This window comes from Myxine glutinosa, chromosome 13, assembly GCF_964187855.1.
Source record: "Myxine glutinosa chromosome 13, kmMyxGlut1.1, whole genome shotgun sequence".
NCBI lineage: Eukaryota > Metazoa > Chordata > Myxini > Myxiniformes > Myxinidae > Myxine > Myxine glutinosa.
Window position 1 is genome coordinate 40,031,765 of NC_136273.1, and position 21,221 is coordinate 40,052,985.

A 21,221-nucleotide genomic window follows, 5' to 3' on the forward strand; every position below is an offset into this window, starting at 1 on the left:
TCTAATCTAATATCTAAATCTAATTAATTAGATTATCTAAATTTAGGTCTAAATCTAATTAATTAGATTATCTAAATTATTTAGATTATGTAAATCTAATCATTTAGACCTAAATTTAGACCTTCGCCATCACCATTTAGACCATCGACTTCGCCATTTAGACCTAATTACCATCCCGCAGTGCGAGAGTTCACAGTTTTCATGATATTGTCCGAGGAGTTGACCCGCTAACTGGAATACCTCGGGTTCCTTTTTGTGGCCATAAATGAGGGGGGCTGAATGTGTCTCTGAAGGATTCGGTTTTGTCAATCTGAGGATGGCGGATGGAGCTGGGCTGTCCTGGTTAGTGTGTAGGATGGTATGAGCAGAAGAGGCAGTGATACGACCAGCTCGGTGTTCATGCCAGATGGTGGTCTTTGCCTGGAGTCGAGTTTTCTGTTCCAAAAATTCAGATTCGCTTCTGTTCACTGCCAAAGATGTCGCTAGTTCCTCACATTTTCTTTTCAGTTCTGCATAATGTAGTTGTTTGTTAGTCTCTTTGTAATGTGACCGCAATGTCAACGGCAGATGCGGTGTTGGTGGTAGAATCCGTTGAGACTCGAACGCAGCTGAAGTTGGCGAGAATAGTGAAAGGGCAACAGGAGGGCATTCATTGGTGCTGAGTAGTTTAAGGAAACTCTGCTGTTCATCTACAGAAGGCTGAGTCATATGTGATGTGGGCCGTCTTTCTTTTTTTCAAATCCACTTTTTTGATAGCATCCTGGTTGTAGAAACCAATGTTATGGATTGGAGCTGGCTGAACCTTATCCGTGTCGTAATTATTCCACTCACACGGCTTGCTTGTACAGGCCACTGATGTCAGCCCTAAACGAACTGCTGCCTCCACCTTGAAGAGCAAGGCAGCAACGTGTGAACAGGACTCGCCACTTACACGGCCCAATTTATAGTAAATTATATGAATATGAAATACTATAGTCTTGATAGAAAGTGATATTTTCAGTAGCTGTGATGTAATGAAAATACTAACTGAAGTTAAAAGCAATAGTTTTATATTTAAACTTACCCAGCCATGCAAGTGCAGTGGGCAGCTTGCACTACTCCGTCACTGTTTGTGGCTAGCCATGGGCGATCTGAAGGGTCATTAGCCCGCTGTGATGGACGTACATCAGCTTTCAAGAGAATCAACCCTGTTGCAGACTTGACATGATGTACTGTCTGCACGAAGCCAGCAGTGAAGTACCGATGGGCCTCCAGTGACTTATAAGCCTTCATCGCTTGATGTGTGTACACGCCTGGATTGGAGAGAACATTAAAGTAACATTTGGGCAAGTCTTTCAGGAAAAGAGTACGAAGTCTAGCCTTTGGTAGGACAGCTATATCCCCTCAACCGCCCCCTCCCCCAAGTACCGGTTTGACAATCTTCTCAACATTACTAGACCTAATCATACTCGCACACAGATCTGCACAGACTCGGTCTGGAATACATTACATGTCACAGGAACAAACTGCACACATAACATGACAGAAAGTTACACAAAATCAACAAATTCTTTCATTTTTAGATCATGATTTTCTTTTGCCAAGTATGAGCTGAACTACTTAAACTCTTTACAAAGAATGTAAAGGTCTTTGTTGCAATAAATTGAAATATTATTAGCATATAACACATTCCATACCTGGTGTGCTCGTGAGGTACATGTACACATCTGCGAACTGAACATCCAGCCAGGCGTCGGGTCGTTGTTCCACGCACTTGCCGGTAACCGGTACGGACAAATTGCAAGGCCAATTGCCGATAATTTGGTCTCGTATCTCTTTAGCATCGCTTGGAAGATTGTCAAAATAGTTGTAAGACATGTTGATATAAGTGGCCAGTAGTATGTGACGAAATTCGCAAGTTAAACCGTTGCAACAACACAAAATCTAGCACTTTCCTGCGCAAGTCTGCAAGCACAAAGCACACACACTGCAAGCACGCGGCGTGATTGTTTTCATCGCTCTAGGGCACGTGACACAGTTACTAAGCGGAAGTGACGTCACTCCGCCCCCACCCATATATTTGTTGATGTGGTTTTATTGATTTTAAAGCAATAAACAAAGAACTGAACGTGGTTTTTATTGCTAATAATTGTTTGAGGTGTTACAGTTAAAAAGAAAACCCTAAACATATCGATGGTCATGACATCTGCGTGACGTAATCAAAGGCAAGGTTGGCTATGCACGCAACGGATAATGGCCGCACAACTCGCCAGAAAGTGAATTTGACGGAAATTTTTCTGATCAAGAATCCTGATAGTCAAAATCATTATAAAAAAAACTTCCCACAGCAAAAGTATCCTCGAGGTGACGTAGGGGTCACGTGGGTAATCAAATCGCCCTTGGACCACAAACCAATCGACCATAAAATAAGACCAAAAAACATTAATATCTTCCGTCCAAGATATTTATTCAAAAAAAAAACAACGATTAAGTGTTGAGTGAAACAATCAAAGAAACCTGTGGATGATAGAATGATGTGTATAGGCGCCCGCGGAACTACGTAACTTCCGGTTAGTGCACCCTTCGCGACAATAGTCACGTGATTGGATACGTTGAAAACAAACCACAAAAGGGCACGTGTTGCAGCTTACTTCTGGTAGTCTCGCCCTCACCTTTGTGGTTTGTGGTGAACCCCACGGCCCTCCATGAACAAAAACAACTCTGCTGAGGGGAAATGAGGCCCATTATCAGTGGTGATGGCCTGAGGCAGCCCGCAGTGTGCAAAGAGCATGGCCATACAGATGGCGTTCCAGGAGGACAGGTCCTCTTTGACCCGGGCGAATGGTGTCAGCTCGTCAAGCACGTGGGACAGCCATCCAGTCCTGATGTAGGTTCAGAGCATTCAGAGGCCTGCTAGAGCTTCTGGAGGGACACTGAGGGTTAGAGAGGGGCATGAAGCAGCTGGATGAGGTCGTGCTCCCCACTATCAGAGCAGCTGGTGCGACCACATACACAAAGTGCGACCACACAGACAAAGGTTGGTGGTTTCACAAAACACAACAATACAGTCAGACAGAAGCACCCAGTGCATCCACACAGACAGAGATTCTGGTTTCATCAAAACAACACACATAGTCAGACAGAAGCACCTAGTGCATCCAGACAGACAGAGGTTCTGGTTTCATCAAAACAACACACATAGTCAGACAGAAGCACCCAGTGCATCCAGACAGACAGAGGTTCTGGTTTCATCAAAACAACACACATAGTCAGACAGAAGCACCTAGTGCATCCAGACAGACAGAGGTTCTGGTTTCATCAAAACAACACACATAGTCAGACAGAAGCACCCAGTGCATCCAGACAGACAGAGGTTCTGGTTTCATCAAAACAACACACATAGTCAGACAGAAGCACCCAGTGCATCCAGACAGACAAAGGTTCTGGTTTCATCAAAACAACACACATAGTCAGACAGAAGCACCTAGTGCATCCAGACAGACAGAGGTTCTGGTTTCATCAAAACAACACACATAGTCAGACAGAAGCACCCAGTGCATCCAGACAGACAGAGGTTCTGGTTTCATCAAAACAACACACATAGTCAGACAGAAGCACCTAGTGCATCCAGACAGACAGAGGTTCTGGTTTCATCAAAACAACACACATAGTCAGACAGAAGCACCCATTGCATCCAGACAAACAGAGGTTCTGGTTTCATCAAAACAACACACATAGTCAGACAGAAGCACCTAGTGCATCCAGACAGACAGAGGTTCTGGTTTCATCAAAACAACACACATAGTCAGACAGAAGCACCTAGTGCATCCAGACAGACAGAGGTTCTGGTTTCATCAAAACAACACACATAGTCAGACAGAAGCACCCATTGCATCCAGACAGACAGAGGTTCTGGTTTCATCAAAACAACACACATAGTCAGACAGAAGCACCTAGTGCATCCAGACAGACAGAGGTTCTGGTTTCATCAAAACAACACACATAGTCAGACAGAAGCACCCTGTGCATCCACACAGACAGAGGTTGTGGTTTCATAGACGCACACATAGTCAGACAGAGGTTTCGGTAAACAGGAAACGAATTCCGAGTCTCCAAGTGTTTGGAGTTTGATCGGATTCTCGGTGAGGAGTGTGATTCGTTCTCTGGAGTTTGATCGGATTCTCGGTTGGGAGTGTGATTCGTTCTCTAATTCCTATAACAACGTATACGGTAGGCCTACAGTTTTATTATCGCGATTCTGCATTAGGCCTACATGTATTATATCCACAGGAAGATGGCAATGGTGTAGTGAGTACGAGCGAATAGTTCACGCCATGTGACCAACATGATGACAGTTTTGCCACTTCGGACGGTCGAGGTAATAAAGTGCTAAAAAGTTTAACAATAATAATTAGAAAGCATCTGAAATTGCAGAGCTCGTCCGATTCAGACTTCCTCTTCTTCTTCTTCGTCTTTTCCGTACTCTAAACATGACAAAACAAACAACAAACAAAGGAATACAACAAAATTGACGATTTTAGGCGACCTTGATCTTTTGACCTTAAAATAAATATGCTTCAGTTACCCTGCTCAAATTTCAAGTGAATCGGATGAAAATTTTATGATTTTATGCATCCTTGACCTTTGACCTTTTGATGTAAAAAAATATATTCAGTTCTAGCTTTTGATTGGTGAATCAATCCCGTGACCAAATATGCAAATTCTAAAAATTTCAGGTCGATTGGGTGAAAATTGAGGATTTTATGTGACGCTGACCTTTAACCTTTTGACAATTATTTTTTTCTCCATATTCTCATCATAAAGCTTTGTTGAAAATTTGATGACAATGCTCAAATGAAAATGAAAATTTCAGGTCAATTGGATGAAGATTGGTGATTTTATGTGATGCTGATCTTTGACCTTTTGACCAAATTATTAATTCCTTTTCTCCATATTCTGAAAATAAAGCTTTGTTGAAAATTTGAAAACAAAACTCAAATGGTAAAAAAAAGTTACAGCCCAGACTTATGTTACCCATAAGTACATGTACAAAAGGACACGGACACACTTGAGTGATTGCAAAACTGCGCAGGGCACTGGCTAGTATATGTTCCCTTAGAAAGAGCTGAAGTTCCCAGGAGGAGGTCACCATTATAGGTCCTGCACTGGTATTGCTAACATATGGTTGCTACCTCCACTACAAAAGTTCGACGGAGGTTATGTTTTCATCCCTGACTCTGTCTCTCTGCCTGTCTGTCTGTTTGCTTGTTTCTGAGCAGGACATCTCAAATAGTTATGAACAGATTTGGATGAAATTTGGTGGACAGGGCCGGTGTGTGACGAGGACGAATTGATTAGATTTTGGTGAAGATTCGGATCCGGATACGAGATGATTGTCTTCGAAATTGAAAGATGTGGCCAAAAACAACATATAGCATGATATCTCAAGTTGTGGACGAGTTAGGACAAAACTATGGGGATGAGTTGGGTCCTGACCAGAGCAATCCAATTCGATTTTGGTTCAGGTCTGTATCCAGATCCAGCCTATCAGCACTTGGGATACAAAGCCTGGTGTTGGTTTAGCGGTTAGGCCGTTAGGGTCTTGAGTTTGAGTACCTGTCGTGCTGTTACATAACACCAGTTGGGTTGACTCAGCCCATCATCCTGCCGAGGTTGGCAAAATGAGTGCCAGCTTGGAATTCATTTTGCTAATGAGTATCAAACAGGGGGCATTGCTGCTCTCTGCTCTCATCTCTGATCAGTCTCCTCCTCAGCGTCGACGAGTCTGGCATTTCACTCAGGCCAACTGGCACGGTCTTCAAGCAGCCATCAATCATCTGGACTGGTCTCCCATCTCTACCGCCTCTGACATCAACTCATCCTGGGAATTCTTCCAAAGTAAATTGCTCTCTCATGCACAGATTTATCCCATCTCGTCTTCAGTTGTCATACCCTTCCTCCCGTCCATGGTACACGGAATCTTGTGGTGAGGCTATTGCCCAGAAACAACTTGCTTTCGTCTCCTGGAAAGCAAATCCAACGGAAGGAAATCTCATTTCCTTTCACAAAGCCCGAAACAAGTGTGTGTCCACCCTCAGGAGAGCCAGGAAACAATATCTCTCCGTTCTCAGGACAGAACTCTCTTATCTGTCTCCCTCTTCCAAATCCTGGTGGCATCTGGTCAAATCTGTTTCTGGTGTTTGTTCCCCCTCCATCCCCTCCCTCACCTCAAACGGCCACACGGCGGACTCCGCACGTGAAAAAGCTGAATGCCTCAACTCTGTGTTTGCCTCTAAATCTTGTGTCCCAAACCCATCCCTCTTTGTACCCACCGTACCCAGTCGTACCCAGCTGCTCCTGGACTCTGTGTCCTTTCCTCCTGACAAGGTGGGAAAGTTTCTGTCAACCCTCAACTCTGATTCTGCAACTGGACCTGACGGCATCATCCCATGGGTCCTAAAATCCTGTTCTTCCGCTCTTTCACTCCCTCTTTCTGTTCTCTTCACCCTCTCTTTTGCTCAAGGTCATCTGCCATCTGCTTGGAAATCTGCCAACATCACCGCTATGCACAAAAAAGGTGCAAAAACAGATCCCAGCAACTACAGACCAATCAGCCTTCTCCCAATTATCAGCAAAGTCATGGAATCCATCATTGCTTCAGATATGAAATCTTTCCTCTTCTCCAATGGCTTGATCTCTGATCATCAATTTGGTTTCAGACCTGGTCACTCTAATCTGGACATGCTGCTTCTGCTTTCTCAACAATGGATGGAGGTCCTCAATGCCAAACAGGAATTTAGAGCTGTCTCCCTTGACATATCACGTGCCTTCGATACGGTCTGGCACCCCGCTCTGCTCACCAAACTCTCCTCTTTTGGTATCCATGGAAATCTCCACGCATGGCTGGCGGACTTCCTCTCTAGTCGTAGTCAACATGTGGCCCTGAATGAGTTTCTCTCATCTCCTCTTCCTGTTCAGGCTGGAGTCCCCCCAAGGCAGTGTTCTGGGCCCTGTGCTTTTTCTGGTCTTCATCAATGATCTCTCTGACTCTCTTGAAAATCCTCTCTATCTCTTTGCTGATGACTCTACTCTCTGTCGCTCCATTCTTCATCCCTCAGATTGGCAGTCTGCAGCCTCCTCACTCTCTGCAGACCTGGACAAAATCACAGACTGGGCAAACAAGTGGAACATGTCTTTCAATCCTGACAAATCTCACACTCTTACGATGTCTCTCCGAAAAGACCGACTGGACAACCCTCCCATCCACTTTCTGAATAATCCTCTCCAAGAAGTTCTGTCACTCAAGCTTTTGGGTCTCACTATCAGCCATGATCTTTCCTGGGAAAACCACATTTCAAATCTGGCCCCCAAAGCCAGTCGCCGACTGGGCATCCTCCGTCGTGCGAAGTCCTTCCTTGGCACACCTGAGCTCCTCAGCACATACAAGGCTTTCATCCGCAGCTCAATGGAATACTGCTCTCCCCTCTGGGCTGGTGCTCCTGCCTCACACCTAGCTCGTCTTCACGCTGTTGAAACCAAAGCATTCAGAATCATTGGAATCTCCCGCGATGAAGCTAACTCCAAGGGCCTCTCACTCACTCACCGCAGGCAGGTTGGTGGTCTTTCCATCTTCTACCGACTCCTCTCTGGCCTTGCCCCCCCAGCTCTGTCTGTGTTCTGTCCCCCAAATATTCCTACAGGTCGCACAAGATCTGCCTGCAACTCTCTTATGGTTAAACTGCCAAAATCAAGACTCTCTGCTCACCTTCACTCCTTCATTCCTCTTTTCTCCCGCCTCTGGAGCAAACTCCCTCACTCTCTTCAATCCCACTCCACCCTCCAGGTCTTTAAAACAGCTGCTCACCACCATCTCTTATCTTCCCCCATCCAAAACCTTGATCTTTTCTACCCCCGCTAATTTCACCCCAATTCCACTTTTTTGAAATACCAACTTCTGTCCTGGAAGTCCTTGGTGTCCTTGTGTTTTATACTTCTCCCACGCCTCCCCCCCCAAGCCCTCTCCCTCCCACACATCTCCCTGCTCTCAAATGTTGTGTGCTCTCAAGTGTTTGTGTGCTTCCCCTTCTCTCCCCATCTTGTCTTCCGCTCCATCTTTTATATATATTTTGTTTGTCTGGTTGATTTGTTTGTGAAGTAAATGTCAGCTCTTTCACGAGCCTCGATTCAGTATACAAAAAAAAGAAAAAAGAAAAAGAAGAAAAAAAAAGCAAACAAAACTTTTTGCCACATGACTTCAGAATCTTCGGAGTGGCTTTTTGCATACCTGAAACGGGACTCAAGGTGGGATTTCTTGTGTAATGGCTTCCTTCTTGCCACCATATAGGCCAGACTTGTGGAATGCCTGTGATATTGTTGTCAGATGCACACAGTGACCAGTCTGTCATAAAAGCTCTTTCAAAGTTGCCATTGGCCTCTTGGTGGCATCTCTGATCAGTCTCCTCTTTGCTTTGTCATCCAGTTTGGAGGGACGGCCTGATCTAGGCATGGTCTTGGTGGTACCATATGCCTTCCACTTATTGATGATTGTATTGACTGTGCTCCAAGGGATTTTCAAGGCCTTTGAAATATTTTATACCCATCCCTTGATCTGTGCCTTTGCACAACTTTATCCTGGACATCTTTTGAAAGCTCCTTTTTGCTCATGGTTTTAATGGCCTGAGCCTTTTTTATTATCCATAAAAAAACCAAAAAATAAAATATCAAACTAGAAATCAAAGCCATAATAAAAAAACCAAAAAAAAAACCAAGAACAATGATCAAACAAGTTGATAAACAATGTCCAAAACAAACAAGTCACTAACAACAGATCAAACCAATAAACAACAATAAAAATAACCAAAAGTCCACTAACATATCAAAGTTCACCTTTTCCCATGTTTAGCCCCCCCCCCCCTCACTCATCCCACCCCCAGCATGGGGACAGGGCTGGGACCCGGGCGACATCCTCGCGGAGAGCGGGATCGGGAGGGGAGGAGGCTCATTCAGCCATTTCTCAATATCCGCCTCCAAAATCATTTGAGGGTCAGGGTGGCTCTTTCTCGCCTCCTTGAGGTCCGTCTCCGTAACCCTCAAGCGTTTCCCTTATAAATAGCCCAGGGGCCTTCCTTCACCCGGGCCTTCCCCTTATAGCGGGCTCTCCTGCGTTTCTTCATCTCCCAATCCCCTGAGTCCATGTCCTCAAAGACAGAGGAGGAGATGTTATCCACCACTTTTTCTCCCTCCTTCCTCCTCCTACCCTCCTTACCTGTGGGGGGAGAGGGAACAGGCACACCAGCCACTGCCCTTCCACCAGTCCCGGGGTCAACACACTCACCCCCACCTGCAGACATACGCATCTTGTTCGCGTAGCTCTGCGGGCAGGAGCGGAAGGTGTGCCCCATGGCACTGCAAAGGTTACACTGAACCCCAGAGATTCAGTGCTCCCTCAAATGTCCCACTGGTCACACTGCGAGCAAAACGGTTATTTACACACAGATACAAAGTGGTCCAGTTGTCCGCACCTGTGGCATACTTCCAGCTGACCCACGTAAAACGCTTTCCCATTGTTCATCCTGATTGCAATCCCATTAGGAATGTGATTGACCGTGCCATCATCCTTGACCTGGAACTTAACGCGATACTGCCGAGTTCCGGTCCATATACCCAAACCATTTTGGATGTACCGTGGTGGGCTTTGAACATAAACAAAATGAGACAACCAGTACTGCACATCAAAATCAGAAACACTCTCATTGTAGGGGCGGACCGTCACTACCCTCTCATGGTCAGAGAGAGCCTCGACCACCCAATCAGCCAGAGATCCAGCTGACCGGGCGGCAGTCCACCTCACCCAGAACTCGGCAAGTCTTCCAGGAGACTGGCAAGACACATCAAACCCACGGGCCAAGGAGATGAGGCAATAAAAATCCTCAGCCTTGAATTCCAACGTGTCCAACAAAATCCATCCGACCGAACACCTTACCTGGTGGAACGGGTCCCAACTTCACAAATTTAAACCGGACACATTTATGGCGCATGCTCACCATGTCGGAGTCGTGGGGAGGGGCCAAGGACAACACGGGGAATGACGGCTGGGGAGAGGGAGGGAAGGGAAGTAGTAGCAGGGAAGTGTGAGGATGCCTACTTGCCTGGAGGGTGAGGCCGCTAAACAGGAGGAAGGCCGGGGGAAAAGTAGGAAGGGGGAGACGAACGAAAACGCAAGACAAAGACAAAAAGTATAAGATAAACACATAGATGAGAATGGGGGAAATAAAAACGCGCAGGACAAACACAGCAAAGCTCACAAGCTGCTCAGATGGACACCGAAGCACCCTCCCCTTGCAGCCTGCTCACCAAACTAGCCAGATTTGCTGTGAAATTCACTTCACTACCCAGCAGAGGAAACCTACAGGAACAGTTGATTTTATTCGGAAATAATCAGAATCACTACAATTTAACACAGGTGGAGGCCAATTAACTTGGTGTGTGAATTTGAAGGTGATTGGTTACACCTGAGCTAATTTACAATTGCTATTATAAGGGGGTGGACACTTATCCAACCAAAGATATTCTAGTTTTGTATTTGTAATTAATTTTCTGAAATTTGTAGAATTTGTTTTTCACTTAGAAATTGTGGGTTACTATGTGTAAATAAAGGTGGAAATGGTCTGATTTAATGAAGTTTAATTCCAGGCTATAAGGCAACTAAAGGTGAAAATTTTGAAAGGGGGTGTGGACTTTATATAGGCACTGTATACAGTATATTTTATTGGCAATTTGAGAAAAAAAATCAGGGGATTACATTACATTTGTCTAGGCTAACGTATTGTTGCAGATTCGGGGGTCGGCACTCCCGTTACCAAGGGGGGGTTAATCCCCTTGTCTTTTAAGCTGGCTGTCCCCCAATCCTGGAAACTATAACGCTCCTCTGCGGTCGAGATTGGCCAGGGTGATTGGTCAATGGAGATCCCAAATACCTGAGTGCCAATCTCTCCGCAAAGCAGGGAGATAATTCCCGCTCGGACCGCGGACAAGATGGAATTTGCCGAGCGGTTAGCAATCCGAAGCCCGAGCCATTAACAAAAGGACTAACGCGATCCTGAGCGATTGGCCAAATCGTGCCGCAGGTACCCAATGGACAGAAAAGACGAAGACGATCGAATGAAAGAAGAAACCAAAAGGTAAGGAAGAACACAGTAATTTATTACAACAATAATTAAAGAGGAAACGAAAGGGTAAGAATGTACAAGGGAAGAAGAAGAAGCAAACACAGTGCAGTCTTAAACAGTCTTAATTATCATGCCCCAGGACGACACAAACAGACTTACACGTAAGGGGTAATGATGGCAGGAAAGGAAGGTCCAAGCAGATGGACAGCGTGGGCCCCGGCTCCGATCCACGCTCCACCCCTGTCCACGCTCTGGTTCCGATCCACGCTCCAGTTCCGCGGCGAAACCCAGCAGGCAGCACTGCTTGTATATCGTTGGAACGCGGGCGGACCTTATTTGTCGGGGTTCATATATCGGGGAGGGTATTTGGCTTTCTCTTTCTCAACGTTCATGACGTGCCGATGTTCAACAGAAGTCCCCGGGGAAGTTTTACGCGCAGCTCCAGCAAGAAGTCCGTGGTGAGAAGCAGTCCAACAAGTAGTCCCTCAAAGGGCTCTGCGCGGGCGCTTATATCGTGCGCTTGGAGATCAAGCCGCGTATCCTCGCACTCCGCCCACCGGTGAGCTCACCTCAGCCTTGGTTTGTTGGCGAGGGCTCGCTGGCTCCACCTTTGATGACGAGTTGACAGGGGGGCCACGCCTCCTCCCGGCACTCCGCCCTTCTTCTCCAGCTTGACCGCGTGCGTAATGGCGTTTTGAACCAGGCAGCGAACGCTGCTCGGCGAGCAGAGGCGCGTCCCACAATTTGGAGAGAGTCAAGCCGCAAAATGAATGGAATTGAAGGTCATATCTTATTTAATTAATGCAACGTAGATTCAAACTATTGGAAACAGAGCCTTACCTAAAACACATACTAATGAAATAACTAAAGTTCCTATGGTGCCCTAAGTGTTGTATATGGACTAATTCGGATGCAACCTTTAACCTTTAAAAGATGGGAATATTTACAGGGAATTATTTACCATGGATTATTATTTACAAGTGCCGGTTCTAAAAACCGTAACAGTATGCTAGTTATAAATAATCCGTGGTTTTTGTGATCTGGCATGGAGGGTAATATGTGGGGATAATTTTAATGCATCAAATTCCTCCATGAGACTTGATTCTGAGAAGCTACGGGCAATTTTATAAGATGTTGAAACCTAAAAAGAAACAATTTTAGTGGAAGGATGGAGAGACGACATGAGAACCCCCTAACTGTGAGAAGACAGAAGTGCCTGTAGCCCTTTCAGCAGTTTGGGCATCTATTTGCAATACGAGTACTCAGCATACTATTCGTCGCCGGATTCGGACCAGTGTCCCGATCCCAATCCTGAAGATCCAATGTTACGCTAGACCGCTAGGTGGGCTTGAGGTCAAATCTTCCTTCCACACAATCATCAATTTAGCGACAGTTTTTCGAAAGAGACCATACGCCGTCCTCCGGGAAAGCCTAATTGATCTTTCCTTCGGTTTTCGGAGTGCAGATAGCTCTGAGCGTCTAACACTGTTCAGATGTTCAGATCATGTATGAACAGGATGGAAGCCTGAGCGTAGGCTTCGGTGACCCGGCGGTAGTTTTATAAAAGCCTCCTGTGAGATAATTACACCACACTGGGGTTAATAGCCAAATGATGAACCGCGAACCAGCCGACACAAGTAATGGAAGCAATCAGATTTACTAAATGAGGGAGGGGAGATTGGAGGAGAGAAAAGCATGTATCAACAGCAATTACAGAATCAGAAAAAACAGAAGAAGGAACCATAAACGCAGCTTCTTCAGTGAGGTGCGTCTCAATAACCCTCTCTGCAAGCTCGGCCCATCCAGCAGCACAGAGGTGAACACAAAACTCCTCTCTTAGGACTCTCGGGAGCAATTTCATCCGCATATTTGGGCTCTATCTCGGTATTTTAGCACTTTTATCATCTACCCATCTTTTGCGCTTTTTATCCTCTCTGATCTTTTTATAACCGCTCAGCAAGCAATCAACAAAATCCTTTCACGCTGTAACAGTTTTTCCACCTCATGCGTTGATGCTAATCACCAGCTTTAGCAGTCTCGATACCTTGTATGACTTTAACATAAACATTTAAGAAAGAGATTTAAGAGGATTGAAGGATCACAATTAAAATCTGTTAGAGACATATAGTCAGGTTCACTATGTTTTTTCGTTCAAAATTTTGGTAGATTAGCAAAACTATACATTTCTGGAATACTCAGAGCATGAGGAATCCAAAAATTAATGTTTGCATTTGCGTAGACACCTTTGCGAAAATGACCCTCAGGACAGTGATGAAGATCTGTAAAAGCATATTCCTGAACGGTGTAGACCCAGTAGATCCTGTGTATAGGACTTATAGTTCAATCTGATACTAACAAGGCTGCTTTCTTGCTTTATAAACCCATACCTATAACTTCAAAGGACTTGCAATATCATGTATTATGTAATACAGTTATATCACAAATATAAAGACAATGGTTTTCAATTACCTTTGTTTGTTGCTTTTCTATAATCCTGAGCACTATTTTGAGGCCTTTATTGGATTCCTTAACCCAGAAAACATAGGATTAGCATATTTAATTAAGTCTCTAGGTTGACTAGAAGCCGAGATCGCGCAAAATATGTATTTTATGGCGGCCATGCAGGTGTCTGTGCAAATGCCAACATTGATTTTCGGATTCTCCATGCTCTGATGATTCCAAAAATGTACAGGTTTGCTAATCCCAGAATTTTGAAAGAAATTATATTTGTTAACATGGTGAACCTGACTATCTTCATCACTGTCCCGAGTGTCATTTTCGCAAAGGTGTCTACGCAAATGTAAACATTAATTTTTGGATTCCTCATGCTCTGAGTATTCCAGAAATGTATAGTTTTGCTAATCTACCAAAATTTTGAACGAAATTATATTTGTTAACATAGTGAACCTGACTAATACTTCGACATGTTGTGATCAAGAAATACCATAGGAGGCTCATGCTGAACATGTGCTGAACACTTAATAATGAAATAACTATACTACATTACTCCCTTTAAAACCATATCACACCACCATGGTGCTAGTTCTGAACATGAGATGAGCAAGGCCTATAGGCCAGCCAAAGCTGCAATATAACTGGTGTGGAAGGTCGGCGCTGATGCACCTATACATTATGCAGGTTAATGTTCAAAACAAAGTGACAAAAGGAAATTGAGAGCAATACAACAATGACGTCCAATGTACGGGACTGGTTAATCTGCTCGTTTCAAGGATAAATGAGGATTTTATATTTCTTGAATGACTATCATAAGTTGAGATCATAAGTTTGTAATTTAAGCATCATAAGTATCATAAGTTTGTAACTTACAAATTAAATTTTTCCATTTTTAAAGTTTGTTTACTCACATTTACTAGCAATCAACATTGTTTATTTGCAGATTGCCATCCTATTGATACTGGAACCAGCTATGGCCAGCAGTGAAGAATCCCATGAATGGGGTTCTGCACTGAAACCTTGGACGAGCTGGTCAGACCTGGATGAGCTAGGAAATGTACTTGTTGGTATATTTCATTTCATGCAGCCAGCCATCCCGTTTCTTCTACTGCCCTTTGTGTGCCCTGCATTTTTCATGGTCATGGAGTACCTCTCAGTTCTGTTTCTCCATGTACAACGTTATCGTGGTCTCATCAGCAAAAACTTCTCCTATGAGTCCGCAGGTGCTTCACGGAAGATACTTGCCAAGTATTGGTACTTGTGGAGCCAGATTTGGCATGGTGAGTGTGCTTTTAATTTCTGGGTTGCTCTCTCATCTTGGAAGGCAAAGCTATTGTTGAGTTGCTTAAGAGACGTGAATCAGTTGCTTTTGTTATATCTTTAAGTTTGAATAAAATAAAATTAAAAAACCGCAGATAGATGTTGTAATGAGACAACCTTACAGATGTGTTTTTAAATATACAGGTTATGAGGTCCACGGCATGGAGAACATTCCTGACACGGGACCAGCACTTATAATTTTCTACCATGGTCGTGCACCTATTGGTAAGAGAAGACCCTCAAATGTGAGTGAAGGAATGAACAAAAGTAGAAAATATATCTGGCCGTTTTTCATTATGTCAACGCTGACGAAGTCGTCAGAGGCATTCTGTTTTTGGGTTGTCCATCTGTTTGTCTGTCAGTACGACTGTCCGTGATAGGTTTTTGTTACCGTGATAACTTGAGAACAGCTGAAGGTATCCAAGTCAAACTTGGTACAGGTACGTATGCCAAGAAAGAGCAATCAGAGATTGCAGATCCTCACCAAGACGTATGTGTTTTTGGCCTTTGGATACCCGGGGTCTTTTGTGTCTTTTGGGTCCTCTGGGTCTTCAAAGATCTTCGGGATCTTTAATGGTTTTCAGGGTATTTTGGCATAAAATAAAAAAGACTTTGATTAAATTAGATGGGTAGCTTTTTTGTGGTCACCCTTTACATACAATTGGCTACATTAGCAGGTATTCAAAGGCTGAGTGATAGTATGGGTAAGGTACCAAAAGGGAATCTGCAACAGATGGGAATTCACTCTCACTCTTTCTTACACCTTTTATGACTCAACTGGAATTTTTTTTTTTGTTTTTTTGTATACTGAATCGAGGCTCGTGAAAGAGCTAACATTTACTTCACAAACAAATCAACCAGACAAACAAAATATATAAAAAGAGGGAGCGGAAGACAAGATGGGGAGAGAAGGGGAAGCACACAAACACAACATTTGAGAGCAGGGAGATGTGTGGAAGGGAGAGGGCTTGGGGGGAGGAGGCGTGTGAAGGGGGGGGGGGGGGGGCAGGGAGAAGTATAAAACACAAGGACACCAAGGACTTCCAGGACAGAAGTTGGTATTTCAAAAAAGTGGAATTGGGGTGAAATTAGCGGGGGTAGAAAAGATCAAGGTTTTGGATGGGGGAAGATAAGAGATGGTGGTGAACAGCTGTTTTAAAGACCTGGAGGGTGGAGTGGGATTGAAGAGAGTGAGGGAGTTTGTTCCAGAGGCGGGAGAAAAGAGGAATGAAGGAGTGAAGGTGAGCAGAGAGTCTTGATTTTGGCAATTTGACCATAAGAGGGTTGCAGGCAGATCTTGTGCGACCTGTAGGAATATTTGCGGGACAGAGCCCAGAGAGAGCTGGGGGGGGGGGGCAAAGCCAGAGAGGAGTCGGTAGAAGACGGAAAGACCACCAACCTGCCTGCGGTGAGTGAGTGAGAGGCCCTTGGAGTTAGCTTCATCGCGGGAGATTCCAATGATTCTGAATGCTTTGGTTTCAACAGCGCGAAGACGAGCTAGGTGTGAGGCAGGAGCACCAGCCCAGAGGAGAGAGCAGTATTCCATTGAGCTGCGGATGAAAGCCTTGTATGTGGTGAGGAGCTCAGGTGTGCCAAGGAAGGACTTCGCACGATGGAGGATGCCCAGTCGGCGACTGGCTTTGGAGGCCAGATTTGAAATGTGGTTTTCCCAGGGAAGATCATGGCAGATAGTGAGACCCAAAAGCTTGAGTGACAGAACTTCTTGGAGAGGATTATTCAGAAAGTGGATGGGAGGGTTGTCCAGTCGGTCTTTTCGGAGAGATATCGTAAGAGTGTGAGATTTGTCAGGATTGAAAGACATGTTCCACTTGTTTGCCCAGTCAGTGATTTTGTCCAGGTCTGCAGAGAGTGAGGAGGCTGCAGACTGCCGATCTGAGGGATGAAGAATGGAGCGACAGAGAGTAGAGTCATCAGCATAGAGATACAGAGGATTTTCAAGAGTCAGAGAGATCATTGATGAAGACCAGAAAAAGCACAGGGCCCAGAACACTGCCTTGTGGAACTCCAGCCTGAACAGGAAGAGGAGATGAGAGAAACCCATTCAGGGCCACACGTTGACTACGACTAGAGAGGAAGTCCACCAGCCATGCGTGGAGATTTCCATGGATACCAAAAGAGGAGAGTTTGGTGAGCAGAGCGGGGTGCCAGACCGTATCGAAGGCACGTGATATGTCAAGGGAGACTGCTCTAATTTCCTGTTTGGCATTGAGGACCTCCATCCATTGTTGAGAAAGCAGAAGCAGCATGTCCAGAGTAGAGTGTCCAGGTCTGAAACCAAATTGATGATCAGAGATCAAGCCATTGGAGAAGAGGAAAGATTTCATATCTGAAGTAATGATGGATTCCATGACTTTGCTGATAATTGGGAGAAGGCTGATTGGTCTGTAGTTGCTGGGATCTGTTTTTGTACCTTTTTGTGCAAAGCGGTGATGTTGGCAGATTTCCAAGCAGATGGAAGATGACCTTGAGCAAAAGAGAGGGTGAAGAGAACAGAGAGAGGGAGTGAAAGAGCGGAAGAACAGGATTTTAGGACCCGTTGGCTGATGCCGTCAGGTCCAGTTGCAGAATCCGAGTCGAGGGTTGACAGAAACTTTTCCACCTTGTCAGGAGGAAAGGACACAGAGTCCAGGAGCAGCTGGGTACGACTGGGTACGGTGTGTACAGAGAGAGATGGGTTTGGGACACAAGATTTAGAGGCAAACACAGAGTTGAGGCATTCAGCTTTTTCACGTGCGGAGTCAGCCGTGTGGCCATTTGAGGTGAGGGGGGGAGGGGGGGGGGGGGATGGAAGGGGAACAAACACCAGAAACAGATTTGACCAGACGCCACCAGGATTTGGAAGAGGGAGACAGATAAGAGAGTTCACAGTAATTGGAGACACATTCACAGTAATTGAATCACAGAATGGAGACAGAATTACAGTAATTGCCCAAGACCAAGGACACTATACCATTCACTTTAAAAAGATGGTGCAACTGAGTCAATCTGACAAATGTAGGTTCTGCAAGGTAGAAACAGAAAGTACAAGTCACCTCCTAGCATGATGTAAAAAACTCGTGTCAGAACAGCCATACACACAAAGGCACAACAAAGTACGTAGAGTAATCCACTGGCACATCTGCAAATACTTCAATATCCCAACCTCAGTAAAATGATGGAAACATGGACCAAACCGATTTTTGAAAACGAGGAAGTAATGCCCATGTACGACCTGATTATTTCATCGACTGTGAACATAGAAAACAAAACACTGTGACCGGATATAGTACTTAGGTACAAAAAGGAAAAACACGCCATTGCTAATTGAGGCGTCGGTACCCAGAGATATTGGTCTAAACAACGCAGAAATAAAGAAAATGACCAAATACCAGGATTTCAAAAATGAATTCAAAATATCGTGGAAACTGAAGAGTGCCAAAATTGTACCAGTGATAATTGGAGCAACAAGAATGATAAAGAAGAACCTTATTGAGATCTTTAAAAACATATCTGGGGATATTACTACAAACGAACTACAGTTAGAAGCTGTCCGGGACTCGGTGACGATCCTGAAAAGAGCCCACAGAGCAAGACTGAAAACAAGAAAACTTCACAACTTGGTTCATGAATCGTGATACCCTTAAAAACGGAGGTGGACACTTTGAGCCCCTTAGGAGAACTCCGTTCCACATTCTGAAACAACCAATGACACACACATACACACCGTTCTTTACCAAAGATTGTGGGTCCACACAATGTGCTTGCCCCATTGAGTTAAACGGAATAACATTTGTCAGCTCCGCATCATGCTACACGAAAGATCAGCAGTCCCTAAAGCTGCATAGCCTCTTCCTTTACACGGTAATGCTTTTGGCATCACTGCACCACTGAGTAATGGCCGCTGGTTGTTCAGGCTGGTTGGGAGATGCCGCATAACACATACAACAACAACAACAACAACAACAGGCATTTTAAAAGGCCATTTTCCCTGCAAGAGCGGGGGTTAGCCTTGCGGTCCCCATGACAATGTTCTCCATTTTGCCCTACTTTCTGCATCTCCCCTTGTTAACCCCCTGGCCCGCATTTCTTCTTCGACCATCGTTAGCCAAGTCTTTCTCGGTCTTCCCCGTCCTCTACTTCCTTCCACATTCATTTCCATCACTCTTCTCAACCAGTCACTTTCATCCTTCCTCAACACATGACCAAACCATCTCAAACTGTTTCTCTTCACAGCATCCATCACAGGCTCTATTCCCATCATCTTTCACAATTCATCATTTGGCTTCCTCTCTCTCAACGATACTCCACACATCAACCGAACCATTCGCATTTCCACCCTTTCCAGCCTTCGTTGCTGCTCTACGTTCATTACCCATGTCTCGCTCCCATAAATCATAACACTTCTCACACATGCAGCATACACCTTTCCCTTCAGCTTCAACGACACTCCCCTCCTCGTCAGCATGCCACTCAGTTCCCGAAACTTCTTCCATGCACATCTCACTCTAGCAACCGTTGCCGAGTCTGATCCACCTTCTCCATTCAGCATGTCTCCTAGGTAACAAAATGTTTTCACACCTTCCAGCTTCATGCCGTCTCCAAGATCCAACTCAACATTTCCTCCATCTGCAGCTCCCCCTGTGCACACCTTACACTTGAATGTCGCTGCCACACTGGTTAATGACCCTCTCAAACCACTACATTTTTGATGAACCCACTCAGCGCACATTGTACATTGAATTGAGTTCACTCCGACACCCTTCCTGCACATAGCACATGGCCACTTCCCAGTTCTTTCCACCTCACCACATGCTTTACCACTTGCCATCACCTTTGTTTTTCCGATATTCACCTTCAGACCTTTCATCTCCATACATTCCTTCCACTTGTTCATCTTCTCCTTCAGTCCATCCATACTTTCTGCAATCAACACCAGATCATCTGCATACAACAACTCCCACGGTAAACCCTCCTTTACGTTCCGAGCCAGCACCTCCATCACAGCTACAAATAGTAGTGGACTTAGTACCCACCCCTGATGCACTCCCACCTTCACCTCAAACTCACCACTGTTCCCGTCCTTCGTCCTTACAGCTGTGCGCGCTTTTTTGTACATTGCCATCACTACTCTGATCAACCATTCCTCCACTCCTAACTTCCTCAATGCCCATGTCACTACTTCACGTGGAACCCTATCGAATGCTTTCTCCAGATCAACAAACCCAAGAAACAACTTCTTCCTCTTCTCCATGTGCTTCTCCTGCAACTGCCTCACAATAAAAAGCGCGTCTGTCGTTCCTCTTTCTGGTATAAATCCAAACTGCATTTCATCAATCTTCACTTTCTTCCTTATCCTCCTCTCCAACACCCTTTCCAATACCTTCATTCCATGCTCCAATAACTTTATCGCTCGATACGAGCCACAGTCCAGAGGGTCACCTTTCCCCTTGTATAGAGGGACGAGGGTACTCAGTTCCCAATCCACTGGAATGCGGCCTTCTTTCACCACCAGATTGCAGATATCTGTCATGCTCTTCACACCCCAATTTCCCGCTGCCTTCAACATATCTCCCACAACTCCCGTCGGCCCTCCCGCTTTTCTACTCTTCATTGCTTTAATCGCTTCCTCAACTTCCTTCTCGGTTATCTTCTCTGCCGGTCCTAAAACTGGGTTACTCTCTATGTTGCCATCCCATTCATTCTCTGCATTCAACAGTATTTCCATATATCTCTTCCATCTTCCTTTAATTCCATCTGGGTCCACAACGATTTGTCCCACTTCATCCTTCAAGCAACTCACCCCAATCACATCACACCTCTCTTTCGCTATGTGCTTTGCAATCCTGAATACCGCTCTCTGACCCTCTTCCAAATCCAAGCGTTCTCTGAACATTTTCCGACATGCCTCCTGCGCCTTTGCTACCTCTTTCTTTGCAGCCTTCTTGGCTGCCTTATAACTTTCATGCTCTTCCTTTTCTGCCCCCGTACCCTTCGCCTTCTGCCACTCCTTGAACTTCTTCCTCTTCTCGTCAATCTTCTTTCCAACTTCATCATCCCACCACCATGTTTCCCAGTGCCTCGGTGGTCCTTTTGTCCATCCACATACCTCACCAACGGCTCCCAACAGACTTTCTGTCATTGACATCCAACCACTTTCAAACTCAACCACATCATCCTCTTCCATACTCAGCCTCTCTTTTAATGCCTCCCTCACTGTCACCTCTTTCAACCTCCACACCTTCATTCTCGGTTGGTACTTCACCTGCCGAGCTCTCCTCGCACCTTTCAACCTTATGTCGC

General features: G+C 45.1%; 2 protein-coding genes across 6 annotated transcripts in view; one reads left to right on the top strand and one right to left on the bottom strand.

Annotated features, from left to right (window-relative positions):
* LOC137412957 (disks large-associated protein 1) overlaps nt 1–3,376 on the bottom strand; it is a 68,908-nt gene extending 65,532 nt beyond the window's left edge. Inside the window, exon 1 of the mRNA XM_078767351.1 lies at nt 2,652–3,376. The gene's annotated coding sequence lies outside the window, so the exon portion shown is untranslated. The remainder of the gene's footprint in view (nt 1–2,651) is intronic.
* A 634-nt stretch (nt 3,377–4,010) lies between these two features.
* Nucleotides 4,011–21,221, top strand: part of LOC137438861 (DGAT1/2-independent enzyme synthesizing storage lipids) — an 82,280-nt gene continuing 65,069 nt past the window's right edge. Inside the window, exons 1-3 of one of the 5 annotated variants that reach the window (XM_078767353.1) lie at nt 4,011–4,209; nt 14,545–14,881; nt 15,066–15,146. In XM_078767353.1, coding sequence (XP_078623479.1) covers nt 14,575–14,881; nt 15,066–15,146 — 388 coding nt within the window. In that variant the 5' untranslated portion in view covers nt 4,011–4,209; nt 14,545–14,574. The remainder of the gene's footprint in view (nt 4,210–14,544; nt 14,882–15,065; nt 15,147–21,221) is intronic. The other 4 variants (XM_078767356.1, XM_078767357.1, XM_078767355.1 and 1 more) reach the window with 4 other exon arrangements.